General features: G+C 45.2%; 1 protein-coding gene across 5 annotated transcripts in view; it reads right to left on the bottom strand.

The window, feature by feature from the left end:
• LOC119431857 (ATP-binding cassette sub-family C member 2-like) overlaps positions 1-26,027 on the bottom strand; it is a 1,116,245-nt gene that overhangs the window by 1,037,142 nt on the left and 53,076 nt on the right. For all 5 annotated transcript variants that reach the window (XM_049657182.1, XM_049657185.1, XM_049657184.1 and 2 more), the window contains exons 4-6: positions 17,585-17,725; positions 12,353-12,484; positions 11,171-11,238 (exon numbers count right to left, since the gene is read on the bottom strand). In XM_049657182.1, coding sequence (XP_049513139.1) covers positions 11,171-11,238; positions 12,353-12,484; positions 17,585-17,725 — 341 coding nt within the window. The remainder of the gene's footprint in view (positions 1-11,170; positions 11,239-12,352; positions 12,485-17,584; positions 17,726-26,027) is intronic.

A 26,027-nucleotide genomic window follows, 5' to 3' on the forward strand; every position in this document is an offset into this window, starting at 1 on the left:
TAGAAGATGCGGACAAACAAAGGGCGGTACAGGATACAGGACGCAAGGCTTCGTGTGTCCTGTGACCCCCTTTCATTGCCCGCGTCTTCTACCGCAAAAACCATTTTCGCATTCCAAAAGCAAGCTACCAGTGTATACAGACGAGGCAGTCATTGTAGACGACGCCTGATGTTGAGTGCATCGCCCGGCGACGTACAGCTTCTGGCGCCATCGAGACTTGCAGAGTTGTTCAGGTGTTTTGCAAACTGTACATGTTCCCTGCTTACGCCGTCGTTCCCCTTCCAAATAATAAATTGAAGTTTCAGCAATTACCTCTAGGCTTCCCTTCCACCGATGATTACCGGCCGTCACTTATAGTAGATAATAAATGCGTAGGCAACATAAAAGTTGGCTGTACAGGTTAGGTGGTGTACTGCACCTTTCACTACACCATGGTCTGCAACGCAGGGCAACCTTGAACGGCATATATTGTAGCACCCCTGACGCTTCTGCGGAACGCGTTTTCTTGAACCACCTACTGTCATCATCATCATCATCATCAGCCTATATTTTATGTCCACTGCAGGACGAAGGCGTCTCCATGCGATCTCCAATTACCCCTGTCTTGCGCTAGCGTATTCCAACTTGCGCCTGCAAATTTCCTAACTTCATCATCCCATCTGGTTTTCTGCCGACCTCGATTGCGCTTCCCTTCTCTTGGTATCCATTCTGTAACCCTAATGGTCAACCGGTTATCCATCCTTCGCGTTGTACATGGCCTGCCCAGCTCCATTTCTTCCGCTTAATGTCAACTAGAATATCGGCTATCCCCGTTTGTTCTCTGATCCACACCGCTCTCTTCCTGTCTCTTAAATTTAGTCCTAAGATTTTTCGTTCCATCGCTCTTTGTGCGGTCCTTAACTTGCTCTCGGGCTTCTTTGTTAACCTCCAAGTTTCTGCCCCATATGTTAGCACCGGTAGAATGCAGCAATTGTACACTTTTCTTTTCAACGACAGTGGCAAGATCCCAGTCAGGATTTGGTAATGCCTCCCGTATGCACTCCAACCTAATTTTATTCTTCTGTAAATTTATTTCTCGTGATCAGGGTCCCCTGTGAGTTATTGACCTAGATAAACGTACTCCTGTGCAGCCTGTAGAGGCTGACTGGCGATCCCGAATTCTTGTTCCCTTGCGAGGCTATTGAACATTATTTTTTGTCTTCAGCATATTAATCTTCAACCCAATTCTTACATTTTCTCGATTAAGGTCCTCAATCAATTGCTGTAATTCCTCCCCATTGTTGCTAAATAGGACAATGTCATCTGCAAACCGAAGGTTGCTGAGATATTCGCCGTTGGTCCTCACTCCTAAGCCTTCCCAGTCTAAGAGCTTGAATACTTCTTCCAAGCATGCAGTGAATAGAAACACAACATAAAAACGTTAAACTTCCCAACATAGAAACGTTAAAGAATTATGGGGTTTTACGTGCCAAAACCACGATCTGATTATGAGGCACGCCGTAGTGGGGGACTCCGGAATAATTTGGACCATCTGGTGTTCTTTAACGTGCACCTAAATCTATGTACACCGATGTTTTCGCATTTCGCTCCGATCAAAATGCGGCCGCAGTGGCCGGTACTCGTTCCCTCGACCTCAAATCAAATCAAATTTATTTCACATCCAATACATGATGCAGGCGGCACAGACAAAAAGTCGAAATCAATTCGGCTTGACATGGGTCTGCGCCCCTTTCGAAATTGTTTTAAAATAAAGAAAAGAATTAGCAAGAGAAATAGGAAATTGTTAGGTAGGTTTATACAATGGAAAGATTGGAATCGAAATATACGCAATGAAGAAGTGTAATGAGAGCAGTGTAAATATAAGGACAATCATCTTTGTTGCAGAAACATAAGGAACGAGGTAAGTAATCAGAAACCAAGTGAGTTCAACTAGGACAATAATGAGTAGCAGAGTAGTTGTGTTCCATAATTGTGCGTGAACGGGGTTTGAACCAGGTCGCATTATGAGGAGTGTTGTATTTTTTATGTTTTTGGATAAGCTGGAGAGGTGCTCAGTAAGGTGACTTCCTCACTTTTTTTCCGCAAGGTACCATTGCAAGAGTAATTCATTGAATAGCAAGTCTACAGGACAAACTTGAAGTTCCTTAAGGGGTTCAGTGTGTGGCGTCATAGGCCGAGTTGCTAATAGCACGAACGGCCTTTTTCTGTAGTAGAGAACGTTTACTAGTGTTTGACTCTGTAGTGTTTCCCCAGACAAGGTGACAGTATTTTAGGTGTGAAAAAAGAGAGCTATAGGCTAATGATAAGACGGAAGTAGGCAGAGAAGTGCGTAACTTTGCAAGGGCACTCATGACGTCTGCAAGTTTACTGCTGAGCAATGGTTATTCCAGGTGAAATGTTCATGAAAAATCACGCCAAGGCATTTAACTGAGGAAGTTACATCCCCAGGTGAGTTTCCAATAATTATACGGTCAGTAATATTGGCCCTAGAATTTCAAGGTTGAAATAGAATGGCTTTCATTTTGTTAGTGTTAATCATTAATGAGTTTACTCGGCCCCTTGTATTGAGTTTATAATGCTGAATTGGCGCAAGTCACAAGTTCGCTACACCTAGCAGACCTAAATAATACGGTCTTATCGTCGGCATAGATAATATATTTGACCGCTGAAGTAATGTTTGTTATGTGGTTAATATAAACGTTAAATGATAGCGGCCCAAGAATGCTGCCCTGAGGCACCTCACTTTTTACTAATTTAAGATTCAATGTATGATTTCCTTTTGCAGCCACTTGACATCGGTACTCCAGATAGGTCTTTATTATACTCAAGAATACGCCTCTAAAGCCATATGTTCAATATAACTTGTTGCGGGGCGAGTTGGTTCATACTTGGAGGAAAATAAATATACTGCGCAAGATTCAAACAAAGACACAGTGAGGGACACGGACAAGCCCTAACTTCCAACAAGCTTTATTCTTCGTCGTTCGTCATTTATATATATATATATACCCTTGTTTGCACATACGCAAAAGCATGTAGTCACATTGACACAACCGCCGATTATAGCAAGCCTAGCAAAAAACACTTCTCACTTTTCATTAAAGACATGGATGTGTCACTATAACGTAAGCTTTCCCTCTCAGAGATATGTAAAAGGCTTCTATCAACTCCCGGGCAGTAGTATCGTGGCTTTTACCCAAGATTTTCCTGAAATTCGGACGGCACATGCAAGCTTGACAATGCGCAGGCAAATGTGCATTACCTATATGTATAACTGAAAGCTCGTGTTCCCTTGCGCGTACATTAACACAACGTCCAGTTTGCCCTACATATGAATTTCCACAAGGTAGCGGAATCTAGTATACCATGCCTACCGCGGATGTCACGTATCCCCCCCCCTCCCCCAGAGCGCGCTTTTGTCCGCAACCTCCGGGTTCTTTCTCCTTGTCAGAAGAGATCCTGGGGCAGAGTCCGGCCAGCTTGCGCGGGGATCGGCACAATGTGTCTGCTTGCTAACTTTTTCAGGATGTGGGATGCAGATATGGCCACACTTCTGGGCGCTTCCTACTTAGCTGCGCAGTGCACACCCGGGACGTATCTGTTTTTGTACCACGCAGAACAACTTTTGCTATTGCCGTTACGACAGCGCAAGGAAAACCGGCATTACGCAAACGCCGTACCTGCTCATTAAAGCCACATTGCATGTGGGCACGATTTTCTGAGAGCTCGACCTAGGCAAAGCTTCGCGATGCCCCTCTAAACTAACTTGGACTGCGCAGAGTCGTCTATGTCAGCAGGGCCTTACGTGCCCTAAGACTATAATCCCAACATACGTGCTCTCTTAAAACCAGGGATAAATCTAAAAACTGCCATAAAGCATCGGAAGGTAACTCATGGATGAAGGACACTGCATTTGATTGGTATACATTGTAACAGTTTTTGAAGAAACATCTCCCTTTTACACCGTATGATATCCGGTATCTGCCTATAAGAAAAGAAGAATATATACCGCGCGTATTGTTAATGCTGTTGAGCCTTTCGCGTACTCGGCAAATAAGGATGGCGGTCCGGCATGCAGACATAGCTGCACTCCGTAGAATGGCGGATCGCATCGCCAGCTGCAACGCCTCGGTCGGGTCGCTGTAGCACTTCGCCCAAGAAGCAGCCATCCACTGGGAAGTGTCGAGTATACCATCCCTATTGCCCTTTTCCAAAGCAGGCACAACTACATTCATCCCTAAAATGTGTGTGGTTTCTTCCAGGTTAGCTCTCCCAGCAACCTGAGGTACCCATATGAGGGCAAATCTAACATGCTTAGTTAGCATTCCTTAAAAGCATTGTTTTCTGCTGTAATCTAAACTTAAGTTGTATATCGTGTTTTGTCTTACTACTACATGATGTACTGGAAAACTGCGAACATTGGTAATGGGAAAAACAAAGGACTGTAGCCTAATGAAAACTTCCAATTCAATAAATGAAGCCGTTTTTTGTATTATTAACAGCGGTGCTGTATAAGGTCGAGGTCGATCGCTTCGGAGCGATGGCGTTCGCAGTTTCAAGCGAAGCGGAGAGAGTGTAAAATGAGGAGAAGAGGTGCAGAGAGAGATACAGACATATAGCGATAGAAATAAAAGAAAGTAAGCATTATTGGCGAGGCGGGATTCGAGCCTGGGTACATTTGGTTCAAAGACGTGCGTCATAACCACTAGACTATATACCCACGCTTGCCGATTTATGGGAACGATATATATATATATATATATATATATATATATATATATATATATATATATATATATATATATATATACATATATATGTGTGTGTGTGTGTGTGTGTGTGTGTGTGATTGCGTTGTACTGACGATTGTAACACAACTTGCTATGGGCGAGAGAAAGAGAAAACGAGAGAGACACAGAGAGAGAGAGAGAGAGAGAGGCGGGATTTGAACCCGGGTACTCACGGTCCGAAGGCGAGCGTCATACCCACAACGCTATACACCCTCGCTTGCAGAGCTCCGCTGCTTTATCCGATTACACAAGCATAGAACTGGCTTAAACATTTTATTGAGCAGATCGCGAGATCAAGGTAAATATTATCTCGCAAAATCAAGGCTGATAAGAGGCAAAAATTGTTTTGTATTAAAGTTTGCGGGGAGTTGTAAATGTGGGCGTAAAAAATATATTTAGAGTGATATTTTTTGCCAAAGATCTGCAAGAACCATTACTATCGGTTACGCTGACGATTGCGAAAGAGAAGTGGTTCCAATGGCGGCATGGTTCGGGCATGAACGGCCCGGGAATAAGTGACAATGTTCTGACGCATGTGTTCTAGATACACTGAAATAAAACGGGCCGCTCTGCTTTGTTGAACATGTGATTCTTGTAATATATTTTTCAGATAAACATAGGTGCCACAGTTTGCGGCGAGTTGAGAGTAGAGAATGATTCAGACTGTACTTCATGCTCGTTACACTGGTAGTCCCACGGTAGTTACAGTGAAAAGAGCTGAGAGATCTTGCGCAGCTTCGAGCTCATTGATTAGAGTGGCGTTTTACGGGTCCCAGATTAGCTAAACACATTTCAGGTTGGGGCTAACGCAAGTGTTGTATACGTGGCGGTGTTTTAAGTGCTTGGGCAACACATCAGGGTCATTCTTGTGGAAAACTTATGTTCTTAAATTGCTTCAGATATGATTGAGCCAGCGTGCACTTTTAAAGAGATTGTTAGGGATGTATTGAATGATATACCTAAGCCCAGTTGTAGAACTTAGTTAAATACCGTTTGGGAAATGAGCAGAAGACGGACATTAAAAACAGGAGACACTAACTATTTCATTTTGGTTACGTTCAATTTCATATTTCGCATCGTGCACCAGGCATCAATAGTATTAACGCCAGTTTGGAGATAATCAGTATTGCAGTCGGATTAAGAGTCTCGGAAGTGAAAGCTGAACATAGCTTCTGACTTTTTTTTGTGCATAAGGGTTTCATTTGGGACTTTATTTGGCTTTAAACAGCTCATGTCACAATAGTATGCTTCCCAGATTGTCGACATAACGCTCCGTTTTGGCCACAGATTAGGAAAACAAAAGAAAACATTGCAGTTGAATCTTTGAAACGGTTAGCGGCACTGTTATTTAACGTAAAGCTGCTACGAACGCAAATGTACTGCACTTCAAAGTAATTTCTGAAGCTTGCTGAAGCGGCAGTGGCAAAAGTGAATAACTGATCGCAGCACGACGTATGGTGTCTGCAAACCACCTTGCCTGAATTATATCAAATACATATTCTCCGGTCGAACGCTAAAATCTCTCTACAACTCTATTGCAAAAACCGGCGTCTTCCAGTGCTTTCCAGTGGTTCTGATGCTCAAATACAAACATTTTACCATTCACCAGGTACCCGTCACGAAATCGTTCACTTTCACCGGAGGTTAGGCCTTCCGCACCCACCGAGTACGGCCGTCTAAACTCTATCGGCTAGTCTGAGCTCGGGAATGAACAAGTCTAACGAGGATAAATCACTCTATATTTCAGATTTCCCATCGTTGTTTTTAAACAATTTTTTTCGTGTCTACTGTGTCAGCACAACAAGCGATCAGCGCCGATGTGACGCGCTATGAACATGCGTATATGTGCTGTCACCTAAGGCTGCCTGTCGCACTAACCGACGCTTCTCTGACGAAGATATCTGACTACGCCGACGTATTAATTGAAAGGCATTCTCGAACTAAGAAAACAGTGACCCGGGTTGGCGGTTCGCTTAAGACTTTTTTTAGAAGTTAAAATACCAATCGCAAGAGCAAACCAGCATTGCAGCACTTCCGGGAATATTATTGAATACAGACAACAACCTTTTCTTTCTGATAAAGGCGTAAGTTTTAGTTGCGGGGCGATAGCGACTCTACCATGACTGCGCGAGACAAGCCTGTGCGAAACTGAAACTGCGTCTGCGTGTTGACATGGCAAATTATTCAAAGTTCTCCAGACTCCGGTGTATCCTTTTGTCTTCCTTTTAGAGAACTGTCTACTGTAATAATTCTACTTTGAAGTGTTTGTTTTGTGCTTGTAGGCGCGGGTATGACTGTTTTGGCCGCTATGAAAATACATTAGGCATGTACCTTTTATATTCGTAATAAATACCATGAAAAAAAAAAGAAAATGCCGGCGTGGCGTAGAGGTAAGAGTGAGCTTGGGATCTCTAGCTCAGACCATCTGTAGGTTAGACGTTCTTTGTTTAACTTTTTTTGCCTTTCTTATTGCATTAACACGCTTTTGGGGCTTTCTGTATTAAAGAAAAGTCTATACGGTAGCCAGGCACCGCGTATTTCTCGCTCTAGAGCTGCATTTCCACCCCGCGCCCAGCGCATCCCAGTATGCCGCGCCTTGCCATCGTCCCAGCATCCAGCGCGCGACTGAGCAGTGAGCAGTATGAGCGCACTGGCCACTGGATACTGGGTTTTGCGATAGCAAACGTGGAATCAACGTCTTGGATAACACAAATGACTTAACGGTGCCGCGTTATAATTTTACGGCGAAGCTGTTAGCCTCTAGTTGGTAGGGATTTCTCGCGGCATGTTGCTCACAAAAAAAAAAGCACCTTCAGTGACTGAAGCGACAAGTGCATACATTCGTTGGTATCACGCGTACAACATACATCACAACATTCGTTTCAGTAAAGAGCGAGCACGAAACAAGCATCAAAACCCCATAACTCATTGATGATGAGGCGCTCCTGCTACTGCGGACCACGTACCACTCCCCGCATACGTTTCCCGGTAAAGATTACTGTTGCACAAGTGGCCGCAGTGACGGCCGCTTGCGACGGGGGTAGCGACGTCACTAGCCTTTCCTATATAAAATATCTAGCCTAGCAGCTCATTTCATTCTTCTTGCAACACTGCTACGGGTAAGCAACGAATAGTTAGGACTCCGAGGAGCAGCGTGAATACGAGCAAAGGGAAAAGAAACGGCAATGCGTCTAGCGACGGCGGGCTGCCCAAATAGATGAACTTCGTTCACAAGAGGCTCAGTGCAAGTGCCAAGCTAGGGAGGGCCCGATTGATCTTGCTCAAGAGGCTTTAATGTTGGCAACATTAATGCGACTTCAAGGCGACTTTAATAATGACATTGCGAAACCCGAGAAGAAGGACTGGTTTCTCTCGTTTGGCAAGGACAACATTGGACTCGCATGCTATACGACGAGCCCAATCAACCAACCACGTGGTACACATCGTTTTCGGATTTGGTCTTGGCCACGAATGTAGCGAAAGTGGCCGCGGAACACATCACTCTGTACCACAGCGACTACAAAGTGATTGTTACAACCATTACTCTAAAGCCATAAAGCATTGCGTACCCGCCTCAGCAATTGCAGTGGCGGTTTTCAACAGGTTCGCTGGACATCGACTTTCACAGGGCCGAGATGGCAAGTCAATTTTTGTAAAAGCAGACCGCTCAGCGATAGAAATATCAGACCACCACGTCTTAGCAATCCTCCTAGTGCGAAAATTTGTGAGTTACCGAGACTCCATCAGGCTCTTTACGGATAGTCACTGTTTCTATAGACAATCACAGAGAAGTCCGCCTTTCCTTCAAAAAAAAACCTATAGGGCCGATTGTAAAGTGGCATCCACGATTTGTACGTTCCAGAGCATTTGCCAGTCGTCGTGGAAACGCTCGCCGCTGATTTCCAATATATTTAATAAGCTGCGTCGTGTAACTGCATCATTGCAAATCGGCCCCGGTTCCGATCATCTGCGCCGTGAGTGGAGTGAGTGAGTGAATGGAGTAGGTGAGTGAGTGAATGAGTTAATGAGTGAGCGAATAAGAGAGAGTGAGTGACTGAGTGAATAAGTGAGCGAGAGAGCGAGTTAATAAGTGAGTGAGAGAGTGGAGTGAGTGAGAAAGTGAGTGAATTGAGTGAATGAGTGAGTGGATAATTGAATCCGTAAGTGACTGAGAGCGAGATAAAAAAATGTCACAGTTTCGTCCTAAGGGCGAAGCAATGAATGCGATAGCAACACAGCAATGTGACACGAAGTAAGGTGAGCGGCTTTGGTAGCAATATGAATTGTAGTAAACATGAGCTGATTAAGTAAGCAGGTGTGCTGCGGCGTAAGTAGACCGACATGAAGAGAGACTCGATGACCACGACAAGGCGCGTGTGAAACGGTGGTGTTGATGAGAAGCGCTTCCCGTGGGCAGCGCGTGCGAAGGGACACACCTGTAGCGCTGCACTGCCGATCCGGGCAGCATTGCATGTGTAGCGTGCGTTGGAAAATGTGGCCCGACTATTACTAACTGAATGAACAAGCGTGGTGTGAGCGCGCACAAGCAAACATAAATAGATCACACTGAATGACCGCAGACAACGACTGTCAAAACGCTGGCAGCAAGCGCATATACGTCGCAGCGGGCGAAGGTACGTGCGGTCTATCGCTTCAACGGAAACTGAGCGGCGAATGCACAGCGCATAGAAAAGGTCAGAGCCGTGTGGAGATAAGAAACAGTGCGCCCGGCGAGCGACGAGCACGGTTGTTGGCAGAGTAGAAGTGCACCCCCCCCCCCCCCCCGCTCCCTCCGGCGCTGCCGTCCCGCTTCCTTGCTTGCGCGTGGGAGATTGAGTGGGAAGTTCCCCTTGCGCCCGGTTGCAAGATAGGCCTTTGGTGCCGGAGCGCAGCGTCGCCCCGCCTCCCTCCCTCCCTCCCTCCCTCCCTCCCATACCCCCACGCGCGACGGTCGCGTTTGCTTTCCGCCGTGCGTTCGCTCTCCGTGATAGCGCGCGTTCCCCGCACGCTACCGCTCGGGCATACGGCGCGGCGATGATGTTATCTATACGGAACCTCACGGCGACGGCGACGGCATAAATCCAGTTTAAGTGTCCATATAATTGCTATCGCAATAATAAGTGACTGAGTGATTAAGTGAGTGAGAGAGTGGAGTGAGTAAGTCAGTGAGAGAGGGGGCGAGTGAGCGAGTCATTAACGAGTGAGTGAGTGGAGTAAGTAAGTGAGCGAGAGAGTGAGTGAGGGCGAGATAATACGTCAGTGAGTCAATAAGTGAGGGAGGAGTGAGTGAGTGAGTGAATAATGAGTGAGTGAGTGGGTGAGTGAGTGAGTGAGTGAGTGGAGCGAGTGAGTTAATAAGTGAGTGAGAGAGCGAGTGAATAAGTCAGTGAGTGAATGAGTGAGTGACAGAGTGATTGAATAATTAAGTTATAGAGTGAGCGAGTGAATACGTGAGCGAGAGAATGAGTGAGTTAATAAGTGAGTGAAATGTAGAATGAGTGCGTGGAGTGAGTGAGTGAATAAGTAATTGAGAGAATGAATGAGCGAGTGAAGTGTGTGGGTGAGTGGAGAGAGTGAGTGAGTGCTACAATACTCACCCACGTAATTTTCGAAACTGCCCACTATGCAACAAATCTAAGATGAACAGAATTTGCACCGTGGCGTGATGCATTAATTCCATGGGCGAGTGCTACCCAAACTCTGTACTACCCAAATTGGATCAACGTAGCAGTGGGGAGACGGCATATTGGCATTTTCGCCACGCCAAATAGGCTGTCACGGACCTACAATTTTCCTGGCTTATTAGACTGACTACTGTAAGCTGCATATTCTGAATCGAAATGTGAGCCTGAGCCCTCGAGCGTGAGTGAGTTCTCGGTGAGTCCCAGCGAATGTTTACGTGACTCTACGATAGTGTTCGATTCCGCGAGTCGAAGGGACCAAATAAATTCGGAAGAATACATCGGTATAAGTTGGCATCTGAGCCTTGTGCATTCACCGAGAGCCCGCAGTTAAGCTAATCTGAGTGAGCATGAGCCTGTGGCCCATTCGTTTGAATGAGTTTGCTGGGCCTTATTTTGGCAAACGGCATTTTGAGGGAACACGGCTTGGTGAAATTTTGTATTGTTGAGCCCGCGTCATCTCAAAGCAAAATAAAAATACAATTCTCATTGAGCTGAGTGAACTTTGTTTATTTTTTCCGACCTGCGACTTTAATGGCTGTATATGAGGGCAATGCAGTGAGCTTTGTTGGCCTACATGGGGTAGCTAATGCCAGCAACGACTTTTATTCGGAATTAGACCAGCGGCCATGACAACCAAACAGTTACGTGGCAGTACAACGTGGGTTCATGCAGACGCGAAGGCATTGTCGCACTCACCTGTGTATAGGAATACAGACGAAGAGTCCTAATGGAGAATAGGATTCCTCTTCCCCAGTCACCTGGAACTGAAAACAAAAGAGAACCTTATTGCTTGCAGACTTTTGTTTCCGACAACGTAGACGCTTCTTTTATTTACCGACGAATTACAAACTACCACTTCCGCGCTACCTGCGGTGTCAGTGGACAATAGCAAATCACGTATGAAGGAATGCGCTGCGACGAAACACTTAGTTCCTCATGTGTAAGGAATCATCCATTAGTGCCCTTCACAAACTGCTTGCTTTGGACAAAATGACGCTTTAGGTTATCTAAGCCAGAGAGGCGCTCAGCTGCCTACATTTAAATATTACTCACAGTGCGTGCGCGTATTGCTGATGCAACTGAGCCCACAGGGCTCAGTTGCATAAGCAATATGCGCACGCACTGTGAGTTACCTCATTATGCAGTGCGTTTACAATCGATAAAGAATTGCAACTGTTTTTACTCCTCGGTGTTTCTCGAACCACATCCTCGTTTCTCGCGTTAAATCAACTGTCGAGAGGTACAATCCACAATGTACCCTGAGTATAAAGTATCCAACATCACACACCCGTAACAGCGCAGCTAATCTTTTGTCGACGATCACCAAGAGTGATGTTAGTGACAACTAGAAAGCGTTTTATAAACATTTTTAAATACTTGCAAGTTAAACCGAAGCTCGAACGAGATAATGAATTTAATGACCTTGTATTTTGGCAGTCAACGCCTTCGACGACTGCGTGACAGCGCCCACACATATTGTGTGTGTGGTTTTTTTTTCTGTTATTTTCTCTTCGTATTCTTTTTCTGTCACCTATCGCATTCATTTCCCCCTACCCCGGTACAGGGTAGCCAACCGGAGATAATCTCTGGCTAACCTCCCTGTTTGCCTTTCTCTCTCTCTCTCTAAGGACTGAACGTAAATAATCAAACGTAATGTTCCCGCACACGCTACGTATCAGCTCAGCGACAGTTATTTTTGCGGCTGAACGCAGGCATTCGTGTTCTGCTCTAAGCTACAGCTACAATATTTTTCTGCGTGCCAGCCGCTTGTTAACCCGGTGCTTCGAGAGTCTCGTCGCTTTCTTGCTTCCTGGCCGAAGCCCATTTTATTGCGCCCGCAGCACGGTAGGTGTTAGCGGCCCAAAATACAAGTCGCACCTTGCCGGAACGTCGACTGTAAACGAGGGTGTCACGAAGGCCACAGGCCACCAGGTTCCCGGCAGTGACGCAAGGAATCAGGGCGTTCAGGATGAGAAGGCTTGTCGCAAAATCGCCTTCGGCTGTAAGTGACTGAAAGAGACGACACACGGTTGCAATGAAGGGTTGCGGCTTGTCTTTTTCCGCTCCGCCCATGCCGGGTTATTTTTTAAGACTGGTACCAGACAAAACTAATGTTCTAACATTCCATATTCCATTTACAGACTCGGGGATTTCCTCTCAGTAAGAGTACCGTCGTATAGAAGAAAAAAAAATACATAACGAGGAGTAAACGTCGAGTAGACGTGGTGTGCCGCAAGTGATGCGCGACATAATTTTGGATGCATGAAAGGATGAAGGACAGGCATAAGGAACAGAGGGTGGCGAGGAGTTCACCGCCTGTCACACACGTTGAAACAAGTGGTTTGATGCTACGCTATTGAAGTTAGAGTTTCTTCCCGTAACCGAAATCTCTAAGGTGTGCCCCCTAGTTGAATGTGCAGTTATCGTGCAAAGAAGGAACGTCACGTGAAGCATAACTGGAAATATGGGGTTTCGTTCGTAAGTGCTGCTTGCCATTGGCCAGCCGCCTTAGCTAATGATATGTCCAACACCACGATTGGCGGACACCTGCTACTACGAACAGTGTTAGCGTAAGAACGTTTTTGTGAATCCGGCCCATGGTTCGTGCTTTAGGGGTTTATCAGAATATTCCCATCTGTCATTGCTTGAATGTGCGCTTACGGAAAGATGTTCCTTACTTCGAAAGCCAAGTAACAAGTTGATCCTTTTGGTGATTATGCGTGCAGCCCAGGAAAACGAGGTAACCTGGAGCAGACATGTCCGCCGAACTGATCTTTTTGATTGAGATTTTCTGTGTTTCTGTATTTCCGGCGCCGGTTATGGATTGTGCGAACATTTAACGTAAACTGTAAACCAATAACGTAGATTTATTCATTTATTCATTCATTTATTTAGTTAGTTAGTTGTACAGTACTAAAGTATTTCACGACGAAGCCGGTGGAGAAAATACGTTGTTTTGCGAATGAGCACGCATGAAATACAAAACTTTTAATCAGTGACCGAAATTAAACAAAAGAAGGGACACAAGTGCACTGATCAACCGTAAGAAAGGCAACGACCAAAACCCCATGACGATTCAGCACGCGTCCTCTTACGGGTCATCAAAGGCAAAGATCAATGTTGCCACGATATCAATTTTAAGCACGTGCGTCTGCTCAGCCTAAAGCCAAGGAGGGAGGGTTGGGGCTAAAGAGGAAAAGCCACGGAAAGAATTGCAGCAAAAAACTGACGATGGGCCACAGCTCATGTTTAGGGAGCTAAATCAATGAAATTTATAGTTCCACTCCTGCAGCTGGCAAACCCGTATGATTGTTCGCAATGCGTTCGAAATTACTCCATACACCCAGGGACCAAATTTTATAACGATGGGCAATTTAGTGCAACACCTTTTGAAGGCTAGGGTTACAGTCCATCTCTCCTGTGCTGTGCATCACCATCGTGAGGGGCCAGTTACTCATCTTCAACTTCACAGCCGTCGCAGGGCGAGCAAGAAACAGAATTTCACTCTCCCACTACGGGCATTCGAATGTCTCTACCTGCGAAAATATTTACTTCATGGAAGTATCATGGCAACGCATGGCAATACATAAATTGGAAATGCGACACCGAGAATGACCTACTAAAGCATAAAATCATCATCCATCTATATTTATGTCCATTGCAGGACGAAGGCCTCTACCTGCGATCTCGAATTACCCCTGTCTTTTGCCAGCCGATTCCAACTTGAGCCTGCGAATTTCCTAACTTCATCACTCCACCTAGTTTTCTGCCGTCCTCGACTACGCTTCCCTTCTCTTGGTATTCATTCTGTAACCCTAATGGTCCACCGGCTATCCATCCTACGCATTACATGGCCTGCCCAGCTCCATTTCTTCCACTTAATGTCAACTAGAATATCGGCTATCACCGTTTGTTCTCTGATCCACACCGCTCTCTTCCTGTCTCTTAACGTTAGGCCTAATATTTTCGTTACATTGCTCTTTGTGCGATCCTTAACTTGTTCTCGAGCTTCCTTGTTAACCTCCAAGTTTCTGCCCCATATGTTAGCACCGGTAGAAAGCAATGATCGTACATTTTTCTTTTCAATGACAGTGGTAAGCTACTAGTGAGCATTTGGCAATGCCTGCTGTATGCACTCCAACCCAATTTTATGCCGCAAGTCGACTGCGTACGAGAACGCCCTGCGGTGCATGCAGACGCAAGTATAGCCACGAGCGGCTATCGTGCAATAACGTATTATGACATATATAGTTAGCGCACTGTGATCATGCTGCATAGGGAAACGTGCTGTAACGGACCAGAGATGCTGCGAAAAGTGACTGCAGTCCCACAGCGCGTTATGAATCGATAAGTACTATAACTATCATAAACAGCAATATCATAGACCAGAGCCGTAACGGCACCTCGGAAGTGTCTTTGCGACCAGTCGACACAGTCATATAACAGCTGCAACCACTCATCCTATCAGGAAGAACGGTGCACTTCGCTTTATTATTAGGGTCGCTCTGATGCCTAACGCCTTCGTTTTGCAAATAAGTTGCAAGTACCGCCTAAATATATGTTAATGTATTGCACAGGTGCGCATAGAAGTGCCATCATTACTCACCGCCATCTGCTGAAAAGTCACACGATTGAACAAGAACGAATAAATTCACGCGTGCTCTGCACTCACGTGTTCATTCATTTCATTTCATTTTATTATACTGTCAGCCTCATTTCGGCTATAACAGGGGTGGAAAAAAACAAGAACATACATACTCAAAAAGAAGCACCCTTATACAAACATCCATAAACATATAACAATTATAATGTTATATGTTTATATTTCCCTATAATATATAGAGGGAACTGTACGTACATATTGGCCATAGGTACAGGCCATATGTGCCGGTCGATAATCACATAAATAGGATTTGGAGATACTTTGTATCAGTTGTTCGCGCCTGTTTAGAAAAATATCTGCCCAAGAAAATCAAGCGCATAAGAAAACCCAGTCCATGAATAACTAGAAACATTATTCATTTGAAGCGGCGACTGAATCGTGCATGTAGAAGGACGCCAAGGCGATGTGCAGAAATAACCAGTCTCAGAAGGCAAATTAGAAAAGAATTAAAAGATACGAAGGCGCCATTTTTTTCAACAACACTTCTGGATTACTTGCAACACTCGCCTCAAAAATTCTGGAATTATTTATCTGTTTCTACGTGCAACATTAATAAAATTAAGGTAGACGAAAACGTCTGCAGTAAACGAGCTTTGATCGCACAGGCTTTTAACAGCATGTTTAACTCTGTATTTACACCTGGTAGTAATAGGCACCCCATAAATACGAGCGATGGTTTGTTGCCGTGTGAAGATACAAATGATGTTGTGATTTCTCGAGAAGGCATTGTAGTATTGTTGTTAAAACTGGATACCAAAAAATCTTGTGGCCCCGATGAAATACCGAATGAGTTTTTGAGGCGTTATTGTGAATGGCTGTCCCATTTTCTGTCTAGAATTTTTTCAATGTCATTACGTATCGGAGGTGTGCAGGAAGATTGGCTCCTTGCACGCATTCTACCTATTTTTAGAGCGGGAAATAAGTTATTGCCGGAACACTATCAGCCAATTTCCATTACATGCACCACGTGTAAAATGTTAGAACACATAATATCGAAACATCTGGTTGAATATATAGAAAACAACAACTTATTCTACAGCAAGCAGCATGGCTTTCGCCAACGTTTGTCAACAGTGGCGCAGCTTTTTGAGGTGTCTCATGCTTTCGGCGTCGCAATTAACAACAAGGAACAAATTGAACAAGGAGCAATTGATTTTTCGAAGGCTTTTGATCGGGTGTGTCACACAAAACTTATTGCGAAATTGTATAAACTTGGACTTAATACACAAATTGTGAAATGGATTCATGCGTACCTTACAAATAGAAAGCAATATGTTCAAATAGCAGGCGAACGATCATCATCCTTACCTGTTTTATCTGGTGTGCCACAAGGTTCGGTTTTAGGACCAATTTTGTTTTTATTATGTGCAAATGACATTGCTAATAACTTGCATCCTAACATTGAACTGCGTCTATTTGCGGATGATTGCCTTATTTACTGTCGCGTTAAGAATGTCCGGGATCAAGTGTTGTTGAGCGAATGCCTGCAAATAATGTATGGCTGGTTTGTTACGTGGGACATGAAATTTAATTTCGATAAATCAGCTTACATGACTCTATCTAACAAGAAAACCCCAGTGCTTTTTACTTACAGAATAAATAATAGCCCACTTCAACATGTTAGTAAGCTTAAGTACCTCGGGGTCACAATCACGCACATTTTGAATTGGAACGAACACATTGAAAACATTGGTGGTTCTGCTCAACACAAACTCGGTCTCTTAAGGCGAAAGTTTAAAGACGCTTCACCCGAGGTAGAGCTCAAGACGTCCAAAACAGTTGTACGGCCCACACTGGAATACGCATGTATAGTCTGGGATCCGCACCAAGTAGGTTTGATAAATAAACTGGAACGGATTCAAAGACTAGCCGCACGGTTTATCTTTAATGTTTACCAAAGAACGCAGTCTGTAACTGCGTTATTATCCTGTGCCGGTTTATCTGAACTTGCAACGCGCAGAAAGATAGCAAGGTTGAAATTCTTGTACCAACTGTATAACAATAAATTTAATTTGGACTCCAGACTTTACTTGCGTCCCCCTGGAGGAGTGTCCCCGCGTACAGGACACCCTCATGCTGTAATGCCCTATGTGCCACGTGTTGATGCCTTCAAATTTTCCTTTCTTGTGAAAACTATAGTCGATTGGAACACCCTTGGCGCAGATGTTCTTATTGAAACGCACACAACTGAGTCATTGGAGCGTAAACTGTCATTATCTGTTTGCTGAATGCATTGTGTGTTTATTGCGGAACTGGCGTTTCGTGTTTTTTGAAAATTCTTTTTCCCCACGCCTGTAACAGCCCGCAAGGGCTAACAGTATTGGAAATAAAAAAAATAAATAATAAAATATTATTCTTTCCACTTGAAAGCACAGACACGTCAGTGCCTCCGAAAATGCTTCACCGGCATGCTCATGTTCATTGAGATTACTACAATGCGTGCTTACGGTGGAGGCTACGAGCCTCGCTTGAAATCCACACACATCCGTAGCCGATGCCGTGAACACGATGGCCACCACAAGGAACAAGCATGAGGACGAATACTGGGCGCCGAAGAACCTTTGCAGAGACACCAGGCAGACGATGGCCTGCGGTCGCAAAAAAGACCCCGTCTGTGATATAAAGCATGTTGCTCACGCACTCTGCTGCAGTACGACCATGACTGAACTAATAGCAGGTGGGTAATTGGTAAACTCATGTAAGCAAATGAAGGCAGCTTTATGTATATGTCAGCAAAGCAGCATGTGGTCGCGTGGGAACAAAGTATTGCCCCGTGCTCTATTGCGAAGCCAGGATACCTGTTTTTAACCAGGATACCTGGTTTTAAATATCCTCCAGAATACCAGACTGTCTGAAGATTACGCGAGGAGGTTATGCAAATATTTTAAGGTTATCACTCTGTGTTTTATGTTGAAGTGTTTTTCATGGATGGACCAAACGTTGGAGACTGGTGCTGAATGAGCTAGATAAAAGATATTTCAATATTTCGCATCTCAAGGGGTGATTGCTTTGACAGCGAAGCTGTATACGGCTAGGATTCCTTGTATTTTTCGTGTCCGTTCGTCAACAATAAGAAAAGGTGAGCGTGGGCCGATCTAGGACATAGTGGGCCTACCCACGCTGGAGGTGAAGCTGGCTTCAAGCACTCCCCCTGCCCCAAATAATAATAATAATAATAATAATAATAATAATAATAATAATAATAATAATAATAATAATAATAATCAATAAATCGATATTGTATTCGTGTTTCTGCGTCCACAGTAAAAACGGTGAGCGTGGCCCGATCCCAGAGATGGTGCAATACTGGGCCAACCCCCAGCAGAGGTGAAGCAGGCTTCAAGCATTGCGCCCTTAATAATCAATCAATCAATCATTTATTTATCGTGCCCAGGAACAACTATGATGTCCAAGTGCTGGCGCACGTATACATAGAAAATTAAATGCAGCAAGGGAATATCAGTAAAAAAAGCAATGAATAAGAAATAACAATCTTGAAAGGAAAAGTTTACATATATGCAACAAGACGCGAAATGTGTACATAAAATAGTAATAATAGTAATAATAATAAAATTAAATAAATAAATCAAGATGCTTTGTTTCAAGTCGATGGGTATACTGCAATCGTTTGTGAACAGCACATGGACTCACGAGCAGGCGGCGTTGCCATATACGCTAAGTACAAATGTATGTATGTACAACCATACACCCTTGATTCCCAAGAGGGCAATGCCACCGACTGTGGGGATGTCTGTGTCGTACAAACGAAACACGGAATTATGATATCCACTGTGTATTTCCAGACACAACCAAGAAGTTCATGGCCGCGCACTTTGCACGGCTTAGCCGCGATGACACTAGCCCTGTGATCATCGTTCGAAACTTTAATGTGGGAATTTCAAAACCAGACAAGAAATAGTTGACTTATTTTGTGCTAGAAGAGTTTGGTTTGAAGTGCCACAACAATCGAAGTCACTCAACTGTTAAACAATAGTTATGTATAGATTTAATTTCAGCCAAGTAAGAGACAGACAAAAGGGAAGAAAAGACAGGGAGGTTAGCCAGTATGAGTGCCGGCTGGCTACCCTGTGCTGGGGAGAGGGGTAAAGGAAATAAAAGGTGATAGAGGAAACAAATAATAAAATTAGGTGAAAAAATCACACAATAATGCAATGCTGCGCGCTACAACCTTCGAAGTCGTTCACACAACTCGCAAGGCCTTAAGAAGTCCATCCATCAATTTGGCCTCTTACGCAAACCAAGTGGCCCAAGTTGTCTACCAGCTTGCGCCACTAGGCATGTGCTTGTGGTCGGGATGTCGTCATGGTCAATCCAACTTTGAGTAGCACTGACAATTGGGCGAGTTGGTACGGATGCATGGCTTCAGAACGTGTTCGTGTGTTCTTTCGTCTTTTTGCCTTCCTTGTTGCGCCGTTCTGAAGCCAGGCATTCCAACTTTGTGATGTCACTGTCGTCATGCCCTCGTCGTCACGCCTTCTACACCGACCCAGTGGTCGATGTTGTCAAGTAGCTTGGGCCACCAGGGGCGCTATAACGTAAAGCTATTACAAACTTTCCTATTCCAATTCTGCAATCAGCCCACCACGATTGGTCAAAACATTTTCGGGCCACTCCCAACCTCGCCTGCCTGTCACGCGACGTCACGAAAACCGCCATCGCTCCCAATCTGATATAACGTGTACACACTGATTATGCATGATTAAACCGCACAAAAGAAAAATAATTATTCCTGATTCGACGTCTTCTTCCCATTAGCCCTCTGCTATTGGTTCAATCTTTTCTGGCTACGCCCACTGCGCCTGTCTGTCACGCGATCTCACAAAACCACGAAAACTCACCGCGTCAAAGTGACGTGTATGCGAAAAAACATGCATTAATATGCCAAACAAAACTAAAAATTTTTCTGAATAGCGACAGACTGCCCAGTTCCGAAAGGAATAGAAGATGCCTGCCCACCGATCGCTCAGGCCCTCGCTACTCGCACCCGCCGGTGGGGATGTATTTATTTGCGCATTATAAACCTTTTTGCGTGGCAGTAAAACGTTATCCAGCCCTTTCGGCACCCATACGACATCGCTCTGCCAACTCTTCCGTGCTGAAGATCCGTTTTAGCGGCATTCTTATCCTTCCGTTGCACGCCGCCGCGATTTTCTACCACTAACCGCAAGATAAGTAAGGCGAAGCGGACCAATGGGAGAAGCCGGCACCACCCTCTTCATGCGGGTATCTATTTTCACTGTTCCGGCTCGGCCCCATCGAAACCCTCTCTACTAGAGCGTGCTCCTCGCCTATTTTCCGCCAATTAGATAACAAGCACCTCTCAGTGCAGGCGATGTTATTCGTTTTGAAAGCGAACAAAAGCGATCTCCTATAAACGAGGAGAGCGCTTGATTGGGTTATTCAGACACGCTGCGGATCACCGCCCGATGCTTGCGTCGGTGGTTACCTGAATTTGACGTCAGGAGATTAGAAGAAAAAAAGTTTGGAATAGTTTTACGTTATAGCGCCCTAGGTGTGTCCTCGGGGTTCTGATTATGAGACACGCCGTAATGGAGAGCTCCGGATCAATTTTGACCAGCCGGGGTTCTTTAACGTGCAAGCACACGGGCGTTTTTTGCATTTTGCCTCCGTAGAAATGCGGCCGCCGCGGCCGGGATTCGATCCCGTGATGTCGTGCTCAGCAGCGCAATGCCTTATCTGACTGAGCCGCCGCGGCCGGTAGACTTTGGCAAGCAAGAGCCATTGCAAAGTGGGACGATACCGAAGCAAGGGATGTCTCAGAATGACCACTACAGATGGTAAGTAAATGTGAATTCGGAAATACGGTGTGTTGCTACATATCTTGAATACTAATCGATTACTATCGACAGTCATCGAGATATGAGGTATGCCGTAATTTATTTTTCCGTGGAACACCTCCTTGCGGTTAAGAGCATTTACACTTTTAATGTTATCATCAACACTCCGACGTAAGTATTTCGGCTAGATTAAAGCCTCACGAGCTTGATCACAGTACAAATGATTTCCAGCAGAACGTATAGACACGGACAGAAAGGGACGACGACACACGCTCGTCCCTTTCTGTCCGTGTCAGGACGTTCTGCTGGAAAACGTTTGTGCTATGTACAACCAACGAGCTCCGGAAAACGCCATTTTGATCACAGTATTCGTTAGTCGGAGTCATGAGGGAGGTCAGTCGGAGTCATGAGAAATGGGTCAGGCAAGGAGACACAATCTCTCCAATGCTATTCACTGCATGCTTAGAAGTCTCCAAGCTCTTAGACTGGGAAGGCTTAGGAGTGAGGATCGACGGCGAATATCTCAGCAACCTTCGGTTTGCAGATGACATTGTCCTATTCAGCAACAATGTAGACGAATTACAACAAATGATTGAGGACCTTAATCGATAAAGTGTAAGAATTGGGTTGAAGATGAATATGGAGAAGACAAAGAAAATGTTCAATAGCCTGGCAAGGGAACAAGAATTCAGCATCGGCAGTCAGCATCTAGAGTCTGTAAAGGAATACGTTTATCTAGGTCAATTACTCACAGGGGACCCTGATCACGAGAAAGAAATTTACAGAAGAATAAAATTGGGTTGGAGTGCATACGGCAGGCATTAGCAAATCCTGACTGGGTGCTTACCACTGTCGTTGAAAAGAAAAGTGTACAATCATTGCATTCTACCGGTGCTAACATGTGGGGCAGAAACTTGGAGGTTAACAAAGAAGCTCGAGAACAAGTTAAGGACCGCACAAAGAGCGACGGAACGAAAAATCTTAGGAGTAACGTTAAGAGACAGGAACAGAGCGGTGTGGATCAGAGAACAAAAGGGGATAGCCGATATTCTAGTTGACATTAAGCGGAAGAAATGGAGCTGTGCAGGCCATGTAATGCGTGGGATGGATAACCGGTGGACCATTAGGGCTACAGAATGGATACCAAGAGAAGGGAAGCGCAGTCGTGGACGGCAGAAAACCAGGTGGGATGATGAAGTTAGGAAATTCGCAGGCACAAGTTGGAAAACGCTAGCGCAAGACAGGGGTAATTGGAGATCGCAGGGAGAGGCCTTCGTCCTGCAGTGGGCATAAATATAGGCTGATGATGATGATGATTCGTTAGTCTGATTACATACATCATTTATTTATTTTATTTATTTTATTTATTTATTGATACTGCAATCCCGGTATCGGGATTATAGCAGGGTGGGAAAAAAATTCAGCAGTTTCACAAAACTGGCAGAATGTAAACAAAAGAAATAAGGGAGCAGGTTGAAGCTCTGCAGCCAGCATCAGGAATGCAACATTTCAGCAAGATATCAAACAGTGAAAATAAAATACACAATAGTACAGTGAAGGGATGAAATGCTGTAACACACACTAAGTATAATATGTTCTGCGAATAACGTTAGTGACGGTTGCAACACTTCATTGTTAGTGAGGTTATTCCAATCGGTAATAGTTCGTGGAAGAAATGAGTATTTAAAACAGTTATTACGGGTGCGAAAAGGAGTTAAAGCTAGCTGATGTCGTTGTCGGGTCGCATACCCAGACATGCATGCATGCATGCATGCATGCATGCATGCACGCATACATACATACATACATACATACATGCTTTTCGACATAATCGTCGGTGAAAATGCACAGTTCGTTCAAGTTAATTCTGCTCCCACCAAACACAAGAACGTTAACTAAGTACCGTTAGGGACAAAATATTTTAATGCGAAGCATTCTCTGCCTCATTCTCCGCATTTTGCGGTTGGTAGGTTCCTGTCTTGCGTCACTTTAAGAAAAATAAAATATCCTGTGACTGGTGCAGGAGTCGAACCTCTACTGTCGTGCACAGTGGGGTTCTCTAACCATTAGGCCACAATCGCTATTTTTAATACCATGTTCACAGTTGCACAATACATAAAGCAGAAATCAGGGCCCGAATTCAAAAAAATTATTATGCTAGAATTGTTCGTAAGAAAGTATTTCAGCCAAGCGGGATGCCAGACATATTATTATTTAAAGCGGCCGGCCATGGCAAAGAGCACTTATGAAAGAAAAGCTTTGTGAATTTGGCCCCAGAACTTGCTTTTTATGCGGCGTTAGCACAAAAGACAAAAAAAAACATTTTAAGCATACTAGCTTATCTAAAATTTCCATCCAGCTATGTGGTTCAGGATGGGTGCGCAACACGTCTCTAATATACACGAAATTTTCCACAAAGTTCTCCCGTCTGCATGCTAGGCTGCTATCCCCGTCTTCCTAATGCTGTGCAGACTGAAGACCGTAAACATGTCATACGGGCCGTAAACATCATACGGACCGTGACATGTTTACAGGCCGTAAAAATGTCATGCCATGTCAAACTTTGCATCGGCAGTTGAAATGATGCGTTTCGCCGGCAGGTGGGGTACACTGAAGCTGCAGATAACGCCCGAAAAAATGTCGCAGTTGCGCCCAACAGGCGAAGCATCGATTGCGATAGCAAATTAGTAGACAAGCATACGAACTAAGGATAGTAGTTTTATCTGCCGTATAAACTTGCAAGCATTCGCTTACTAACTAAATTAACAAGCATGGTGTAAGGCGTGCACAGGTAAATATGAACAGATCTCGCTCGATGACCGCGGGAAACTCGCTGTCAGAACGCTGGAGTGAGGAGGCGCTGTAGCAGCAGTGAGCGAATTGACCTTCGTGCCATCTCTCGCTTCATCGCGAACTAAACTTCGAAAGCACAGCGTATACCAAGCTACCGGCACTACGTAGTTGCACTGTGTCCACATCGCAGAGCTCTTTGAAGATGAGGGCCGTGCGGGCGCGCACTTTCTCTCCCTCGCAGGTCGCTCCGCCGCCGGAGTAAAACGCCCCCCCCCCCCCCCCCCCCCCCGCCGCCGTGCCTCGCACGCGACGGAAGAAGCGCGCTTCCGGCCCGCTTGTCGCCCTCGCGCGCACGAGATTGAGCCGACCGATCCCACCGGTCAGTTTCACGACGCCGCCGCTGCCGCGGTGCATGCTGGTACTTGTAACCCGGTCGCTCCAGCCCTGTTTCCGAACGATTTTCGGAAATTATTATGGTTCGTGTAGAGCCATCGTGTTATGGGTAGATTGACCTGCTGCGTTCCTGGGTGCTGCAACAACCACACAAGGGACAAAGGCTTCGGATTCTATGTGTTTTCTAAAGAGCGAAAGCTTCGAGAAACGTGGATCCAACGGTATATTAGGTGGTACTCGTAATACACAGCGCGAGAAGAAACACGGGGACGAATAGCGGCCGCATTTCGATGGGGGCAGAATGCGAAAACGCCCGTGTACTTGATTTCCTGGAATTTATACATTATTTGTCGATTATCGATTAGGTATTGATTGGCTATCGATTGGCTATCGCAAGGTATTGGCCACGTATTTGGACTAGGTTAAGCACTACCAAGTCATCCCCAGCATTTCCTGAAATTTATTGATTATGGATCGATTATCGATTAGCTATTGACTGGCTAACAGCCAAAGATAGCCAATTTGGACTTTATACGGAACTTCGCAGCGACGTCCACGACCACGACAGAAATGCGCTTGGAGTGTCCATATAATGCTATCGCAATAAAAGACCACGGCGGGTCGAAGCGACTCCGTTTAGGCCATTCCAATACTAAAAGTCGGAAGGTGTTCATCGCAGCATGGAAATGGGAGTAAGTTCTTGCATTTAGCCGCCAGAGAAGCGCCGTGCTGGCGGCGGACTCGCCTATCCTTAATAGCTGCGTCAGCAAGGCCTCAGATGCCGAATGGCGAAGTAGAGGAGACTCTGCTTCATTACTAACGTTCGTGTTTGAAGCCGCCTGTGTAACTCCCATTGCCAAGTAAAGTGCCTTTTTGTGCATTGCCTCCAAGCGCTCGAATTGCCTCGGTGATGGTTATATCCGCGGCAGCTGATATAGAATGCGGCTTATTATCAGTGCAGCCTTATGTTTAAGCATGAACTTAAGATTGTTTCTCCTACGTACACATGCCAAGCGACGAAGCGCGTTGACTTTTTGCACTGATGCGGCGACAACACTTCCGACCGCGCGTCGCCATAGTACCTTGCTGTCGATGGTAACGCCCAGGAATCAAACATCAGGGCCGGCATTTTGTAGCGATGCCTTATACTTTATTCTATACTAGTCTTATCATCAACTGCTCAAGGCCGGCCGATCCTGTTGATAACGTGAGCGGACCCTCACTCTCAGCACTCACGAAGCACGAAAAGCGCGAAAAGGCATTAGCATCGGAAAGGCATCGCTACAAAATACCCGCCCAGTTATTAAAAAAAATTAAATTAAATTATGGGATTTTACGTACCAAAACCACGATCTGATTATGAGGCACGCCGTAGTGGGGATAGATGGATGGATGAAGAACTTTATTAGTGTCCTTTAGGGCGCGTGCTAGCGCGCAGCGGGCCGTAGTGGGGGACTCCGGAAATTTGGACCACCTGGGGTTCTTTAAGGTGCACCTAAATCTAAGTACACGGGCGTTTTCGCATTTCGCCCCCATCGAAATGCGGCCGTTACAGTTTGATCCGTCCTCAAGTCCGACGCCAGTTGACATCGTGCACGTTTCGCGGTTGAAGCCATACTTCGCTCGCAGTTCTTCGCCTGACATGCGCCGAGACGGCGCTTCAGCACCCGGGGGTCCTGTTACGGAAGGATAGGAGGAAGGAAAAGAAGAAGAAGATCGAGTGACACTGGCTGCTACGTGTTGTTGCTGGTCAGCTATCTTGAACGCACTAACTCTACTTGTGCATATATTGTAAATAAATCCAGTCTATACTCCCAACATCCCCGTAACAATATTTTTAGTTTAAATTGAAACGCACTTCATGAGGTGTAGTGGAAACGCGGGT

This window comes from Dermacentor silvarum, chromosome 10 (genome assembly GCF_013339745.2).
Source record: "Dermacentor silvarum isolate Dsil-2018 chromosome 10, BIME_Dsil_1.4, whole genome shotgun sequence".
Classification (NCBI taxonomy): Eukaryota; Metazoa; Arthropoda; class Arachnida; order Ixodida; family Ixodidae; genus Dermacentor; species Dermacentor silvarum.